The 15,966-nt window shown below is 34.7% G+C and overlaps 2 protein-coding genes across 3 annotated transcripts; one reads left to right on the forward strand and one right to left on the reverse strand.

The window, feature by feature from the left end:
* The first annotated feature begins 8,938 nt into the window (after positions 1–8,938).
* Positions 8,939–9,621, forward strand: LOC110938528. Its single transcript, XM_022180804.2, has one exon. It carries the CDS (start codon positions 8,943–8,945, stop codon positions 9,399–9,401), a length of 459 nt encoding a protein of 152 aa, XP_022036496.1. The 5' UTR covers positions 8,939–8,942; the 3' UTR covers positions 9,402–9,621.
* A 1,554-nt stretch (positions 9,622–11,175) lies between these two features.
* Positions 11,176–15,234, reverse strand: LOC110939905 (heme-binding-like protein At3g10130, chloroplastic). Of its 2 annotated transcripts, none has more exons than XM_022181480.2 (8): positions 14,985–15,234; positions 14,806–14,892; positions 14,649–14,719; positions 13,698–13,799; positions 13,489–13,593; positions 11,796–11,931; positions 11,566–11,675; positions 11,176–11,492 (listed from the first exon to the last, which is right to left on the reverse strand). In XM_022181480.2, the coding sequence occupies exons 1-8, from the start codon at positions 15,178–15,180 to the stop codon at positions 11,418–11,420; spliced, it is 882 nt and encodes a 293-aa protein (XP_022037172.1). In that variant the 5' UTR covers positions 15,181–15,234; the 3' UTR covers positions 11,176–11,417. The 2 variants fall into 2 exon arrangements, with proteins under 2 accessions (XP_022037172.1, XP_022037173.1); XM_022181481.2 differs by having other exon boundaries at positions 14,991–15,232.
* Between the last annotated feature and the right edge of the window lie 732 nt (positions 15,235–15,966).

Here is a 15,966-nt window from a genome sequence, read left to right on the forward strand (position 1 = left end):
TTCGATGCGGATACAAAAGCAATCAAATAACTAGAAGCTTTAATTGAACGCTTCAAGAAAACCTTAAGGTTCTTGATAGAACTCAAAAGTTCACAGTTAACAATAATCAAAACTAAAGATTAACATACAAGTTCACCAAGAAACAATATTTATAGTAGATCTTAATAACTTTAGAGACAAACAATAGATGAAACACAAAATAATTGTCTTAAATTCAAATCAGAGTATAATCATGCACAATACTCCCCGTATTCGGAAAAAAACCTCATCCTCGAATTTTACCTTCAGACCAATGTCGTCTGAGTCATAGGGAACATTGAACCATCTCCTAAGCTTTTCACTAGTGTCATTAGGCTTATGAACTTTAGATACCGTTTTTTTTTAAATAGGTTGACCTTATTACTTTTCAAAAAAAAAAAACTTTTTAATTTCTGTTTTTAAAAGTTGTTTTAAATTGAAATGACAAAACTATTTTTTTTAGAATTTTTAAATTAAAATCTCATTATTATAGAAAAATAAAATCAGGCAAAGTTACAAAATATCTCAAACATGTGTGCTTGTGTATAAGGTATGTTTGTGTTTGAAAATGGACGAGTTAATACGTGTAACATGGCTTATTTGAAACTAATGTCTAGTAATAAAATCAACCATCTTTGCTTTTAGCTTTTTTGGAGTGGGGGTGGCAAAAGAAGATGGAGACATACGATATTTAAAAAGATACAGGCCTTTTTTTAATCCAAATTAGAATCATGGATTAGATTTTTTCAAAGTTCTTCTAACCCAATATAGAAAATTTTAAAATAAAGTACAAAATTACAAGAAAGTTTCTATTTATTTATAATTTACTTTTTTTCTACAGAAGATGTTTTATAACAAGTTATTTATATTATTATGTTCCATATGATAATTGCTTCTTTTTTTTGCGTTTTCCCATCCAAGATTATAATACCAAAATCATGTAAATCTTCGAGAAGAAGTTATCTTAAGTTTCAACGTTTGTTGTCAAGGCTTACTCAGGCGCTTGTCTAAACCCACTTTTCAGGCCCAGCCTAGCTTTCTCGCTTCGCTTCAAAAGCCCCACTTTCAGACCCTCAGGCGCATTTTCAGGCCAAATTCCAACTGAATTCCGGTTAAAAATCGTTTAAACATGTTTGAAACAATTATAAGAACCATAAATAAGCCTGGAAACAATCGAAAACAACTTAAACTAGCCCTAAAGAAGCCTAAAACATGTCTAAAATCCCTAAAAACTATATTTTTATACTAAACGACGCGCCTAAAAAAACCATTGCATTGAGGCCCAAGGGCAAGGCTCACCCTTTGCGCCTTGAGTGCGCCTTTCGCCATTCGACAACTATGGTTTCAACACATATTAGGTGAAAAATATAAGATACAATAATTTGTATATATTTACGTGCTTAGAATGAATTAATAATGAATACTAAGCCAAAAATCTAGAAACAAAAATGGAGAACTATATTATAATGCGAGCGTGTAATGACTTCGGATACAATCTACTTTACAAATAAATAAATCGATATGCTTATTCAAACTATATGCTATATTCTCAAAGCAAGCTTATGATGACTGATTATGATGTTTGTAAAATGTAAAATAACGAGTTGACGTTTACCCGCGCGTTGCGGCGGGATTTTAATACTTTATTTTTTAATTGCCTTTGTCCACATACAAACTAAAATTAATAGGAATATAGAAAGTGATGGATTGGTTGCAATTTAGGAATGGAGTTTGTAGAAGAGAAAATAACAAAGTTGTTTAGTAATTTTTGGTAAAAGAGAGTTTTGAGAGTATTTGAAAGAGATTTTTGTGTCTAAATTGAATGATCCAAATGAATGGGGGGGGGGGTCATTTTATAGTGTTCCAAAACCTTTTTCACAAAGCATCATGATTGTTCGTGAATTCAACACACTTATTCCTACATTTGAATCAACATGTTTCCTATTAAACAGTTGATAATTGAAACGGTAAGGCCATTCATGCGACAAACTACACAAACCGCCATATGAATTTTAATTAATTTGCATGAAAAGCATTTAAAATAAAAGACTACGTCGGTTCAAAAAACGAAAGGAAACGTTATGCACCGCTTTAACTCGTTGACTTATTGTGATTATTAAAATTGAAACATAATAAACATTGAAGCGGTGACGCCACACCTTGGTTCATAAAACAAAAGGAAATCACGCCGATATGTCTTATAGCATATTAAAACATAATAATATTCAAATAACACTAAAGGGGTGACGCAATATGTTTTCAATTGTTCGATTACATATTTAATTTATCACTTCACCTTAGGTATATTATATTCCCTTTTCAACATACACACATATATATATTGAAGAAATATAAAGGATTTGAGGTTATTCGCATCCTTTTGATAAAAGGGTTTCATGGTTCGGATGGGTGCATGGTAACTTATATATACCTAGCCTATCATTTCATGAAATGACGTCTTATGATAAGCGAAGACAAATTAGATCACTTGTACTCTGCACACCAAATAAATCCTATGCGTCTTAAAATGGCAAGTAAATTACATTGTATCCTCACCAATTCTTATATGTATATGCTTACATTGTATCCTCACCAATTCTTATATTTATATGCAAAACAGTAAACTCGTGTCTATTTTCGGAATGAAAATTGATATGATAAAATGATTATTCTAACTTGGATCGCAGAGAAGAAATCACATTAGCTTCTGATGCATTCATAAATATATTATATGCGTATTAGTATATGTGTTTGGAAAATAAATAAAAAAGTAAATGTTAAATAGATAAATTGAAAGCATTTGTTAGATTGCATTATTCAGTATATATCCATTTTTTTGTCGTAATAATATATGTCTATTTATATTATTTTAATATACCATAAAGCTTAACTTCTTTAACATATATTTCATGAATGAACACGGGTAAGAAATGAAAATTTGAAAGAGGTGACTTACGGATTAAATAATATAATCACACCGCTTGATGAAGGGACATCACCAACAATGTATGGATTAAATAAAATCAAATCACTTTTTTTTAAGGCAACTCTTGATATGCAACAAAGTATCGTAATTGTTTTAATCAATGTGATTTTCAAACGATTGGGTATAAGCAAGGGGTTGTGAATTTTTATAAAAGGTGTGATATATTTAAAAATAGTTTAAGGATTGTAACTTTTTAAAGGGGTGCGATGTATTTAAAAGTTGTGACTTTTCATAAGGGGTGTGACATATTTAAAAATAGTTTGAAGGGTTATGACTTTTTGTAACACCACTTATAAAAGGTCACAACTTTTAAATATATCGCACCCCTTTAAAAAATTACAACCCTTAAACTATTTTTAAATATATTTAAAAGTAGTTTGAAGGGTCATGACTTTTTGTATGTATATCAAGGGTTGTGTCTTTTGTAAGAGTGTGATATATTTAAAAGTAAGGGATTGCAACATTTTGAAAGGGTGTGATATATTTAAAAGTTGTGACTTTTTTGTAAGGGGTGTATAAGGGTATAACATATAATTATACAATATATAATGAAAGGGTGTGAGTAAAATAATTAAAGGGTGTGACTTTTAAACAAATAAGACATAACTCAAGTTGCTAATTGTATAAGAGTATAATAATTAGGAAATAGCATTTGATAGAACATATAAATTTCATAAACGAGTTGAAACATGCTTCAATTCATGAAACGCTCTTTTATAAACATATAATAGTTTGAATCATTTTAAACATACTAACTTTTTATAAACATGATCACAAGTAAATTTGAATCATTTTAAACATACTAACTTTTTTTAAACATGATCTTACATTATTGATTAAATTATTCACCAATCTCGATATGTAAACTCGCTCGTGTAGGTTTACATCATCACACGATGAAACATGATAAGACCGAATTACAAGGGACATAAAGAAAACGAATGCGAAAATGATAGAATGTTGTTTTGGGTCGATGAAATCACTAGAGAATAGGCATGAAACTTTCCTAATCTTTTGAAAGGCATGGATTGTGCTTGCTTGCTTGTTGATGTCACCATCATGGCATCACTAAACCCTCAAAAGATATATAGACAAAACCTAAAAAATAAAATGCTATTGTCATGGATAATACATGATATCTATCGTTATTATCGCTTGACATAACCACATAAATCAAGTTTCTTGCCTTTTCCTTGTTAGTAGTATGTGGAACACCCATAGAGAAATAGTATTTTTAAGTTATGTGATTTGATTCAATATGTAACGTCTTTATTTGTCTTTCTCACTACGCCTGGTTAGTGCTCCATATATGATGTTATGCCAATTTTTTACATAAATTTGATTTGTATTAAGAGTGTCATTCAATACAAAATCATTTTTGAATATCAAAATGTGAAATTATATAAACATGTACATATTTTTCTTTAAATATAATATATAAGACGTTACATATATATTTTGCTTTAGTTTTGACATATAAGACAGTTATGTGGCAGCATAAGTACCCCTTCTTCTATCCTACTAAATTTGTATACCATTATATACTAAGGCTATTCGTGATGCTTTAATCCGTTTTCACTGCCACATCAAAAAGTGTGTGTCACATGACTGTCACGTAGTTATGAGCTTTCACTCACTTTTTTTTTTTTACTTAGTGCGTAATGGTTTCATAAGTTTTCGTTATCCTACCACCCATTAAAATAATAGTATTATTTAAATAAATTAAAGAATAAACAAAGAAAAAACATGATTGGTTGAAACATGCATGGCCCACCACCCATCTCTCTCACGCCTGTCATCTGCTTCATTCAACCAGCCATTACGCCCTTAGGGGCAGTGTTTGACACCCAGCTAACGTCCGCGTCATGTGGGTGTTAGCCCATTACAAATAGACTAAGTGTGTATATAATTCTTTACATAAAATTAGTTATGTGTTACCCCCACCACCCCCACCCCCACCCCAACCACCACCACATGTATATGGGAGCATGTTCAATACAAAATCAATTTTAGGTATAGATTCAGATAAAACATGTGTACGCGGTGCTTACTTGATTTACAAGCTAGAGAAAGAGAATGAGGTAAGTTGTTACGTAACCACATCAAGTGTTATAGTTTTGAACAATAAATTCAAATGTTTATGTGGTATATATGTATGTGTGTGTATATGAAAAGGAAGGGAATATTATGTTGACATAAGACATGGTGAAAAAGGTTAACTCAATCTAGCAACCATACTATGGACCACCATCACCATCCATTTAATTCCAATATCAAATTAAACACATTATATTGCCAGGATAATGGCACATTGACCAGACCAAACTCCACCACCTCTCTCCCACAGGGGAGGTGAGACTAACCATCACTTTGTTGAAAACATTACACTTTGACTCCTCCAATTATCTTAACTAGCCATATAGGCCCCTTACAAATGGATTCATTCCCACCTTCAACTGTTTACAACCCACCCAACTTGTGATCCTCTAAAAGTCTGAAAAGGGACCACAAATATACCCAAAAAAGTTCACACCAAAATGAGTTTTGAACAAAGAGAATTAGCCCTCTTTTACTTGCAAAATCATTAGCATTAATCATGGTGATTTGCGACATGTGTATCGTGACCATATAACATGAACGTACTAAACAAACCAAATATTGAAATGAAATAAAGGAGCTACAACAAACAACTTTTGACGTATCATGTGACGATAAAGATGATGAGATGTCACGATACACATGTTCTAACATTTAAACAATTTCTTTTATAAGCAATTCCACAAACACGCATTTTAATTGGCGTGAAAGTGCAGCCACAAATAAGAAAAAGAAAAAAGCGCGAAACTTGCATTAGACACAAATATTCCACAATTATGTGATTAGTAGGAAATTCAAGCCAACTTGATTCATAACCTATTGTCCAAAATTCTACCATATTGGCATCATCATCACTTACTTGACCAAACAACCGTCCAACTAATAGGAACTCTGGATTGCTTCTTATTGGACTTTAATTTAATTTGGTATTTAGAAAACATAATCCCCTAAGTGGACCCCCCAAAAAAAGTTAAAACTCACATTGTTTGTGGTTTATCTAAGTATAATTATGTTTAAAACTTAAAAAGTAAAAAGGCTCCTCCTACCCACAACCTCATATGGCTGGCTTATATCACTGCTTATGTCAAGTTCACATCACTTAGCACAAAGGACTCTACCCATATTCATTCCCTATGTAGTGGATGGTATAAGTTGCAATCATATTCATTCCCTTAATGCATTGTCTTTATCTGCCATAAGTTTTTGTAAATTTCTCGTTCCGTGTGCTTGCTTTTTAATGTTCATTTTAGTAGGCAAAAAAAATGCCTAGTGTATTCATACACCCCTTTTATCTATTTTGACATCTGAAGCGCTGTCAACGTTTTGGGTAACACTCAGCACTTTGGCCAAAGCTCGGCGCTTTAGAGTAATACTCAGCACAATTAGACTACTTACACTTAGTCACGTAGCATGATTTAATAAACCAGATGCCTACGCAAAAAAAAAATGTATTTCAAATTTACATACATGCCTCAGATTAAGTTTTCGTCAAACTCATTGGCGTGTTGCCCTATAAACATTTATATAGGCTACAAAATAAAACTATTCTTTCACCCTCGCAACTTTCTTTAGATTTTTTACTGGATCTTATGATCACATCACTAATTTAATGTAGCGGTTAAGCATGACTGGTATTCGTATAATTATAAATATTTGTTTACATCATTTTAACTCACTTTAATGGTTTTCTTGAAAATATAAATGAAATATGCTTAAATTAGTTTATTTTTAATTTTCAAGACAAATCGGGCCAAAAAATGGACAGACAAAACGAAAAAGACGAAAAAATGAAGTTCTATAACGGAAATGGCCAGGCATGCCCGAACACCGAATATTACCGACACGACCCGTACGGCCAAAATATGCCATAATATGACCAATAGAAACATAATACGCCATAACAATCAACCTACACACTAATACGACACTTACAGACAATAAACGTCACGATACCGAATGTCACCGACACGACCCGTACAGCCAAAATACGACCAATAGAAACATAATACGCCATAACAATCAATCTACGCACTAATATGGCACTTACAAACAATAAACGTCGCGATACTGAATGTCACCGACACGACCCATACGGGAAAAATACACGATAGTACGGTCGTACGGAACAATAGTGACAATACACGTCATAATACGAAATTTGATGGAGTTAGCAGGTTGGATGAAAATGACAAAAGTCAGGCACTATAATGGTAGAAAAAAAAAAACTATCTGCACTAAAATGACAGAAAAAAACTATTTAAACTAAAGTATTATCTTAGGTCAAACCTAAGTGACTAAAATGACAATTTACTTTGTTACGAAAATGAACCAGAATATAATGCAATAACCACAAGATTTACCTGGAAACTGTTGTGGAGACCTGCAAAACACGTTTACTACCCAAATGGGAAATCAGAAATATTGGTGGTACAAGAAACATAATAATGATAAATGATAAACTGCAAGAGTCAACCACTTGGTAAAAGACTTAGTGGTTGTACAGGATTGTAACTAAACTACCACTGTAACTTTTGGTGTCTGACAACAATCCACTTTGGTTGCCATACGCAGCAGCCACTTTCTTTATGTGTAGGGCATAACTGACAATAGTAATAACAACTAACGCCCAACCAAAATGATGCCCAACTTAATCTTTTACCACCTAGGAAAGCATTAAGGTATTATTATTATTAAAGTGAAAAATGATGGCCAGAGACTATTGTTGGTACCTGCAAAACAAAATGTATATACAGAAAAGAAAACTATCAATATGACAGTAAAATATTTAGAGGTGGCAAAGTGGGTTGGGTAACAGGTTCGGGTCAATAATGGGTAGTTTTTGGTATGGGTTGAAACGGGTTGACCCGGAGACTATTTTTTTTAATTAAAGAGGACTGTTTACCAATGTTTTCAAAACCGGTTCACCCTATCGGATTGCTTTTGAGTTGAACCGGCCGGTTGAACGGGATGTTTTAGGGGTTGAACCGAATTTTATAATATTTACAGTATCAACAGGTTCTTACATCCGGTTCAACCGGCCCGACCAGTGGTCGGTAAGGCGACTGGTTTGACGTCCGGTCTGGTCTTGAAAACATTGGTTTTTACCAATGATAACTGAGCCAGATATGATTACAAAATTCATATTAATTTTAATAAGGAGATGATTTAGGAGGTTATATTCAATAAAAATACGCTTTGGTGGATTGACATATTTAACGAGTTCCTTTTAAGCTATTATTTTTGTATTTTATTTTTTATTTTTTTGAACGTTAGATTATCTGGATTTCAGCTTACTCCAAAGGGCCAGCATATGTTGTTTAAATCCCTCACCCAAGTTCGAATCCCTCCCAGATGTGCTCCTCCTATATTTACATAATTTGCACTTAGTAGGAATCGAACCTGAACCACTAAGTGGAAAACCCCCTGACCAACTGGGCTATACCATATTGGCTTGTATTTTATTTGGTTGATCTATTAGATTTTAAACAAAACCGAATCAACCCATGCATACGCAATACGTTGGGTTGTAGTTACTTGCAACCTCTAGTAAACTTGTAAAAAAAATACATAACTATCATCAAATTTTACATTGCTTAGCCCACTAATATATTTTTAATTTAAGCAACCGCAAATAAAAACGAATTTGTGAACTTAAAAGCCATTATGAGAAAATCCATTAAGCATGAGGGCCAACAAAAAATCTATGTGGGGTCCAAAGTGCGATATGGCATTCCTGTAATAATAAGAAACTACAAGGACATCTTCCTGGCTTATTTCTATAAATACAATAAAAATCTCCTCCAAACAACCTTAATCAATGTCTTTAACTGTTTTAACTTTCATGTCTATATGCTGCAAAAAAACGCTTGTTAGCCAGTGCCTTTTGTATATAAAAACACAAGCAAAAAATATGGGGAATTGCATAATTCGACAAAAGAAAATCATGCAAACAGGTCAAGAAGTTAGTGAACATAAAGAATCCATGAAAGTTCAGCGAGTGATAGGCGGTCGGACGTATTATCCTGTGCCACATCAGGAAGATTCGACGGATTTGAATAAGGACCCGGAATCAGAGGCGGAAACAGAAGACGGGAATGGAATTGTGAGGATAAAGTTGGTGATAACGAAACAAGAGTTGGAGGTGATGTTGACAAAAGGAGGAGTGTCTGTAAGTGACTTGGTTTCGCATATGAAAAAAGACAGATCGAGTGAGGCGGTTGTGGTTGAAGATGAAGATAATAGAAGTTGTGGAAGATGGAAGCCGGTTTTAGATAGTATACCGGAACTAAACAAATTTTAACAACTCTTATAGCTTTAACATACATAAATATGTAGTCGACACTCGACAAGCCTTGACAGATATAGTCGAACTTGATCAGCATAAAGTGTATGTAATAACATGAAAGATACTAAGATGATATATATATATATATATATATATGTATGTATGTATATTTAGCTCAAGCAAATTGTTGAAAAGAAAATAGTTATGGGTTGTGTTGCCATACTACTTGTTAGTTTGTTACATAGTATCTTATATGCATGTTTTGTTTTTGTTACTACCTGTTAGCATGGTTGTAAAACAAGGTCTCTAAGGCCGAGTACTCCTCGAGTAGTCGCTACAAGGCAGACTGCCTAGGCGACTTTCTTCAACTCCGACTAATTACTTGGAATCGATCAAATGTGGCCAACATCGGCCAAAATCGGATCTAGTAGGTCAACTCGGGCCGAGTTTGACTTAAAATAAAATAAACCATAATTTTATGCCTATAATATTAAAGTATGAATATCAATTTCAAGTATATTGTTATAAATATTAGAAAATTTATGTTATTTGACATATACTTAATTTTCAAAAACTATATTTCTTTATAATTTGGCATGTCCGCTGTGTACTCTCCGCCTAGGCCGAGTACTCTCAACTCCCCGGTCGACCGACTAGGGAGCGCCTAGCGACTTTTGCAACCATGCTTGTTAGTAACTGAAAATTTGCGCATGGCCTACTGGTCTAGTGGTACGATGCTCCCCCCCCCCCCCACACACACACACAAAAGTGGTGTGGGTTTAAAACCTTGCAAGTGCAAGGTTAGATGGTATTTAGGGGAAAAAGTTGTTAAAAAAGTACCCGAAAATTGAGGTATTCGGTTGGTTTTTCATCTCCCTTCATCATTATTCTAAGAAGTTGGGTTTTTAAAGTGTACTCACGTGAAGAGGTGTTTGGAGCATAAGCACGTTCCAGAGAGAGCCAGACTTCTCTGGAGGTTTGACCTTGAACATGCTGGAAGGCGGCTTCAGAAATGGTGGAGGTGAGGATCATGCGGATGTGGGCATCATTCGTTATCCAGTGGGGATAACTAGGGTTGTCAGATGTGGTGGAGCCTGATGTAACAGTTTTGGCTGGGCAGTAACAGTTTTGGCTGGGCAGGGTATGGTTCCATCTATGTAACCGTATAGGTTGTTGCAGATGAAGAAGGGTTCGATCATGGCTTTCCAATGACCATAGTTTGTGGGTGTTAGGCTGAATGCGAATTTATGGGAGTTCAAGGTTGTTTTCTCTGTTGCAGTTAGGGCGGTGATGGCTGCCATGGGTGGAGTAAGGGCTGAAGAGAAGGCCGAAGGTTGGTCGGCTGCCGAATGTTGGTCGGCTGTTTAGATTAGGGTTTACTTGGCTCTGATACCAAGATAAACCGTGTATTGTTATTGATGTTATTTGTGATACAAAGAAGACCTATAAATAGGAGCATGGCCTAGCTATTACAAGGAAAGTAAATCATGTACAATCAATGAAATAAATCAATGGTAAATAATATATGATCATGTAAATCTCTGCCTTTAATTCTGTCTAATATTATTCATAAACCAACGTAATATTTTAGCATCTTGTATCAACTGAAATCACTAATGCCGAAAACTGTAAACTGTTGGATCTGCACAAACTAAGAACCGAAGGGTGATAAACGTAATGAATAGTGTCACGTTCACAAAAGATAATATGTGTCATAACTTAGGTTAATTTTTTAATATATTAAAATGTATGTGTGTGCATATGCAGATTGATAAGCAGCAGTGTTGAGTCAACTAAAAATCCCCAAGGAAAAGGGAGCTATACAGAAGTACCAAAATTTAGTTACCTGAGTGTGTTACATTTATAACGTGAATAAGTAGGAAGCCAACAAACGTATAGAAATTCTATATATTATATACACCCAACACAAATTAAGCATTCGACTTTACATATCATACGTGATTGTATCAACAGAAACTGATAACTTATTACTTTCGTGTATCATGTTGCTGACTATCGTAGAATGAAGATCTACTCTTGCTTCCTTATAACTTCCAGAGAAATTTCATTACGCCGAGTAAATGGGAGTGTAAACGGTGGGTTGTACTGCAGATACGTAATACTTGTTATTTCGGTTCCTGTAAAGATGGTTTTTTTTTTCAAAAATCTTTTACATTACCTGTGCAACTTCCACCAACGCACCACTTCTTACTTTGAATTGACTATCGTTCTTTAAGGCGTCCCGAAGTTTTATTTCCCGGCGCATGACATCTTCGTCGGTAACAAAACCTGAATTGAAATGGTCGTTAGGACAATCTTATAGCCGTATTTTCAAGAATTTTAAAGTTTGTTATCATGACGGCAAATTTGTCTTTTTCCCGAAATATTATGAGGAAAGGAACCGCTAACCTGAAAACGCAACAACAGCCACAGTTTTGGCAGGCACCTCGTTGATAGTTACAGCAGAGTTTTTGGGCAGTGGTAAGTTGGAACCGTACTTTGAAGGCAAGACAAACGACATTTTCCATTTATCTTGATCTTCCATCTGATTATTAGTTAAAGATGGAAAATGACATACGTAAGAAAATATCAAATATTATTCAACTTGGGAAACGTCTGTCCTCTTAGCTTTATGAGCCTTTTTTGTTGACATTTACACGCATAGTTGTTAAAAGTTATCGCCTCTTGCGCCTAGGCCCAATTTTCTAGCGAGGCGAGGCAATTGCGCTTTAATTCTCCAAGTGATGGTTCATGCGCAGGTTCCGGCGATATTCTTAGATTTTTGAGAGTTTTCAGCCAAATTCTCTAAATTCTGGCAAGATTCTAGCTAGATTTCTACTTTTATCTAACAAAACTACTTTTCTACACTAATAAACTAGCATTTTATAACTTTTGGTACTAATTTACTAAATAGACGATATTAAATGTTATATAATAGCTTTAGTTTATTTTATTTGAAGAATAGTATTAGTTTTCTATTATATAAAAATATTTTTAGTTTTTTAGTTGTACGCTTTTTTTTCTCAGGCCCGCGCTTTTTTGCGCCTTGCGCCTAGGCCCCAGGCGAGGCATATGCGCTTAACGCCTTTAATAACTATGTTTACACGTACATCCATTAATAATAAAAAACACCGAAAAGCACGGTACTTGGAGTTCATAAACTTGATCAAGTAATAAAATGTGTACTGCAGCTTCAGATCCATGAAATTGATTCAACATGTGTATCTAACATTGCATACATTTAAGTTGCAAAGTGCAAACCTGAGTGAGGGACTGAGGGTCATGTAATGCTAAGAAAATAAGAAACTCATGGCCAGTGAGTTCGAATAATTGGAAGTCCATCCATATCAAAGTATAATTTTGCTTTGAATATAAACCAATAGCTTTTAGAGTTAGATATTGGGCTGAAAACAAGTTTTAAAAAGTGCGCCTGAGGCGCGCCTAGGCGCGAGGCGCAGCTTCTGGGGCTTTTTCGCTCAGCGCCTTCTGTGATTACAAGAAGCACCCAAAAGGCGCAGATTTTTGGGTTTTTTGGGGGCTTTATACCCTGAGGCGCGCGCCTCATGTGCCTGAGGCGTTTTTCTGCAGAAAAAAGTTGTACCTTGGGTTTTTTGACTTGTACATGTAAGTAAAATGGTATAAAAGCTTTATTTATAGCTATATTTTGGTTAAAATAAACTGAAAACCTATGGGATTTGTATGGGATATATAAAAAAAATTATATAAACACCTTGCGCCTCGGGTACAAAAAGCCCACTGCTTTTGCGCTTGGCGCTTCGCGCCTCAATTTTAGACCTCGTCGCTTTTGTGCGCCTATCGCTTTTTAAAACCAAGATCATTTGTATATATGTTAGCTGAGGAGGTTTCATCCTACAATTACTATTAATCAGTGCCACATATATGCGTGAGCAAATGTAGAGTTCAACATTTACCATCATTACAAGTCCGAATATATTTCTGTATGAAAGAACAAAATATATAGGCTGAAAGAAACAGAAGCGTATGAAACAGGGTTCCAGATAGTAGTAGAACCATTAGACCGCATACGTAACAACTGGGTACTCAAAAAGATTGAAAAAACTTAGGCATAAAAAGAACATACCCTCTTTGTTATCACAGGGGTAGTCATATCCATCGCCTCACCCCCAGATTGGGTCCTTCGTGTGAGTACAGGAGTAGTCATCTCCATTGCCTCGTTAGCCGTATTCTGAAACGATATATATACACAGTGAAAACAAAGTAGAATTAATACTTTCATTTTAGCATGTCCTGAAAGTTTAACCCTGAAACCACTGATGAAAGATTAAATACCTTACCGAACAGGTACTCAGCTAGTACATTAAACGATTGAGACGAACCATTCAGATCAAACCCGTATTTTCCTGGCATTGTAGTCTCGGCTACAAAGTAAGGCTGATATATTTATGTAAACTAAGTTAGTTTAATCAGTAAATAACTGTAACCAATCCCAAGCATAGTTGTTACATAGCGAATAGCGATAAATAGCGTGCGGCTATTTTATAAATAGCGATACACTAGAAAAAAAATTTACAAATTTTATATGTATATTATATCAAAATACATGCCATTTTACACGTATATTTAATAAAAACCTAAAATCCACCTATTTTATAGCTATATTTAATTGCTATTTATATTAATAAAAAAATTAAATAAATAAATAAAGTGTCGCTGTTCTCGCTATCCTTCGCTCATAGTTATTAAAGGCGTTAGGCGCACTCAAGGCACACAGGCCTCGCCTGGGGCCTAGGCGCAAGGCGCAAAAAAAGCGTGGGCTGAGAAAAAAAAAGCGTACAACAAAAAAACTTAAAATAATTTTATATAATAGAAAATTTAATACTATTCTTCAAATTAAATAAACTAAAGCAATTATATAACATTTAATATCGTCTATTTAGTACTAAAAGTTATAAAATGCTAATTTATTAGTGTAGAAAAGTAGTTTTGTTAGATAAAAGTAGAAATCTAGCTAGAATCTTGACAGAATTTAGAGAATTTGGCCGAAAACTCCCAAGAATCTAGGAATCTCGTCGGAATATGTGCATGAACCATCACCTGGAGAATTAAAGCGCAATTGCCTTGTCTAGCTAGGAAATTGGGCCTAGGAGCAAGAGGCGATGGCTTTAACACTATACCTAATACGCTACGTAGCGCGCTATAGTGATGGCTATTGACAACTATGATCCCAAGTATTAAAACATAAACTATTGTTTATTGGGAAATTAAAAATTATAACAATACCTCAAGTTCTCTTATCTCATACTGATCATTTCTACTCAAAACTTTAAACTTAACCGTTTCCAGGTCCGGAACTGCAAATACAAAAACAATTTTTCATATCTACAAACCCTAGTTCCTGCAGTTAAAATTACATTTAAATCAATTCCTCACAAAACACCTGACATAAGAGCTTCCTCTATATTACGACTCTCAAACCGCTTCGGAAACACGTATTTCGCCGTCTCAGTTGCCAAATCCGCCAAAACTACAATAATTCAATAAACCAAATGAAGTTTAAGTTAACGTGAGACATGAAAATTGAAGAATAATATAAAAGGTTATGGTGAGTGTGAAGACATTTACGTCGTTGCGAGACGGAAGAGGTTTGAGAGGCGAGAGCGAATACAAGAGATATACGAGCTTCTAGGGCGGATGTATTGCTGCCAGCAGTGGTGGTTCTTCTTCTGGAAACGACGGATGATGGTGGTGGTTCGGTGGCCATTGATTTGAAGGCTAGGGTTACAGAAGAAGAAGGGTAGATTGATTGAGACATTGCAGTAATGGTCTGAATTGGGGGGTTTTGAGGTGTGTGTGTGTTTGAATTTCTGTTATATGTAATGGTGGTGGTTTAGTTTGGGTTTCTTGTTCCACGTCATCTCATGTCTTTAACATCTAGGGCTACTCACGAGCCGAAATGAATCGATCGGACTTTTGCTCATGCTCGATTCATTTCAAATCGTACCGAACCGATCCGAACTGAGCGTCTTTTTCAATCGAGCTGAATCGAACGAGTCTCGAACATCGAGAAATTTGAACAGCCCTATTAACAACCATAACCCTTTGATTTTTTTTTTTTTTTTACTTTTAACTAAATGTCTTTTTAGGTAGTGATTCGAAATTATAAAACTCGGTATTAAGATATGTCGGATTAGGGTTCATCGAAGTAGAGAAATATATTTGAGTTAGGACTTCGGGTGTTGGATTCTTCGGTTATCAGGGACATAGAGCAGAGTGCTACAAGCGAGCTTCTAGACCCCCCTTTTGAACAGTTTTGAGGGATGTACATACTCGGTAAGGTATGTAAAGGATGGTAAGAAAGTTAAAGAACATAACGATTTTGGGCTACTAACCCAAATGTTTGTGGGAAACGTTTTACGTTATTTAATGCAGTGTTTTGAAATGATAGTTTGATTGAACACAGCCTAATACATATATAATTTGAAGGCTAAAATCAAATGAAAGATAAAACTAAAATAAAGATACTTACGAGATGACAGTTACCAACAGAGCTGTAAGACTTGTCACGTGGTTCATGGTAAAGAACTTGACATGTACGGAG

This window comes from Helianthus annuus, chromosome 5 (genome assembly GCF_002127325.2).
Source record: "Helianthus annuus cultivar XRQ/B chromosome 5, HanXRQr2.0-SUNRISE, whole genome shotgun sequence".
Classification (NCBI taxonomy): Eukaryota; Viridiplantae; Streptophyta; class Magnoliopsida; order Asterales; family Asteraceae; genus Helianthus; species Helianthus annuus.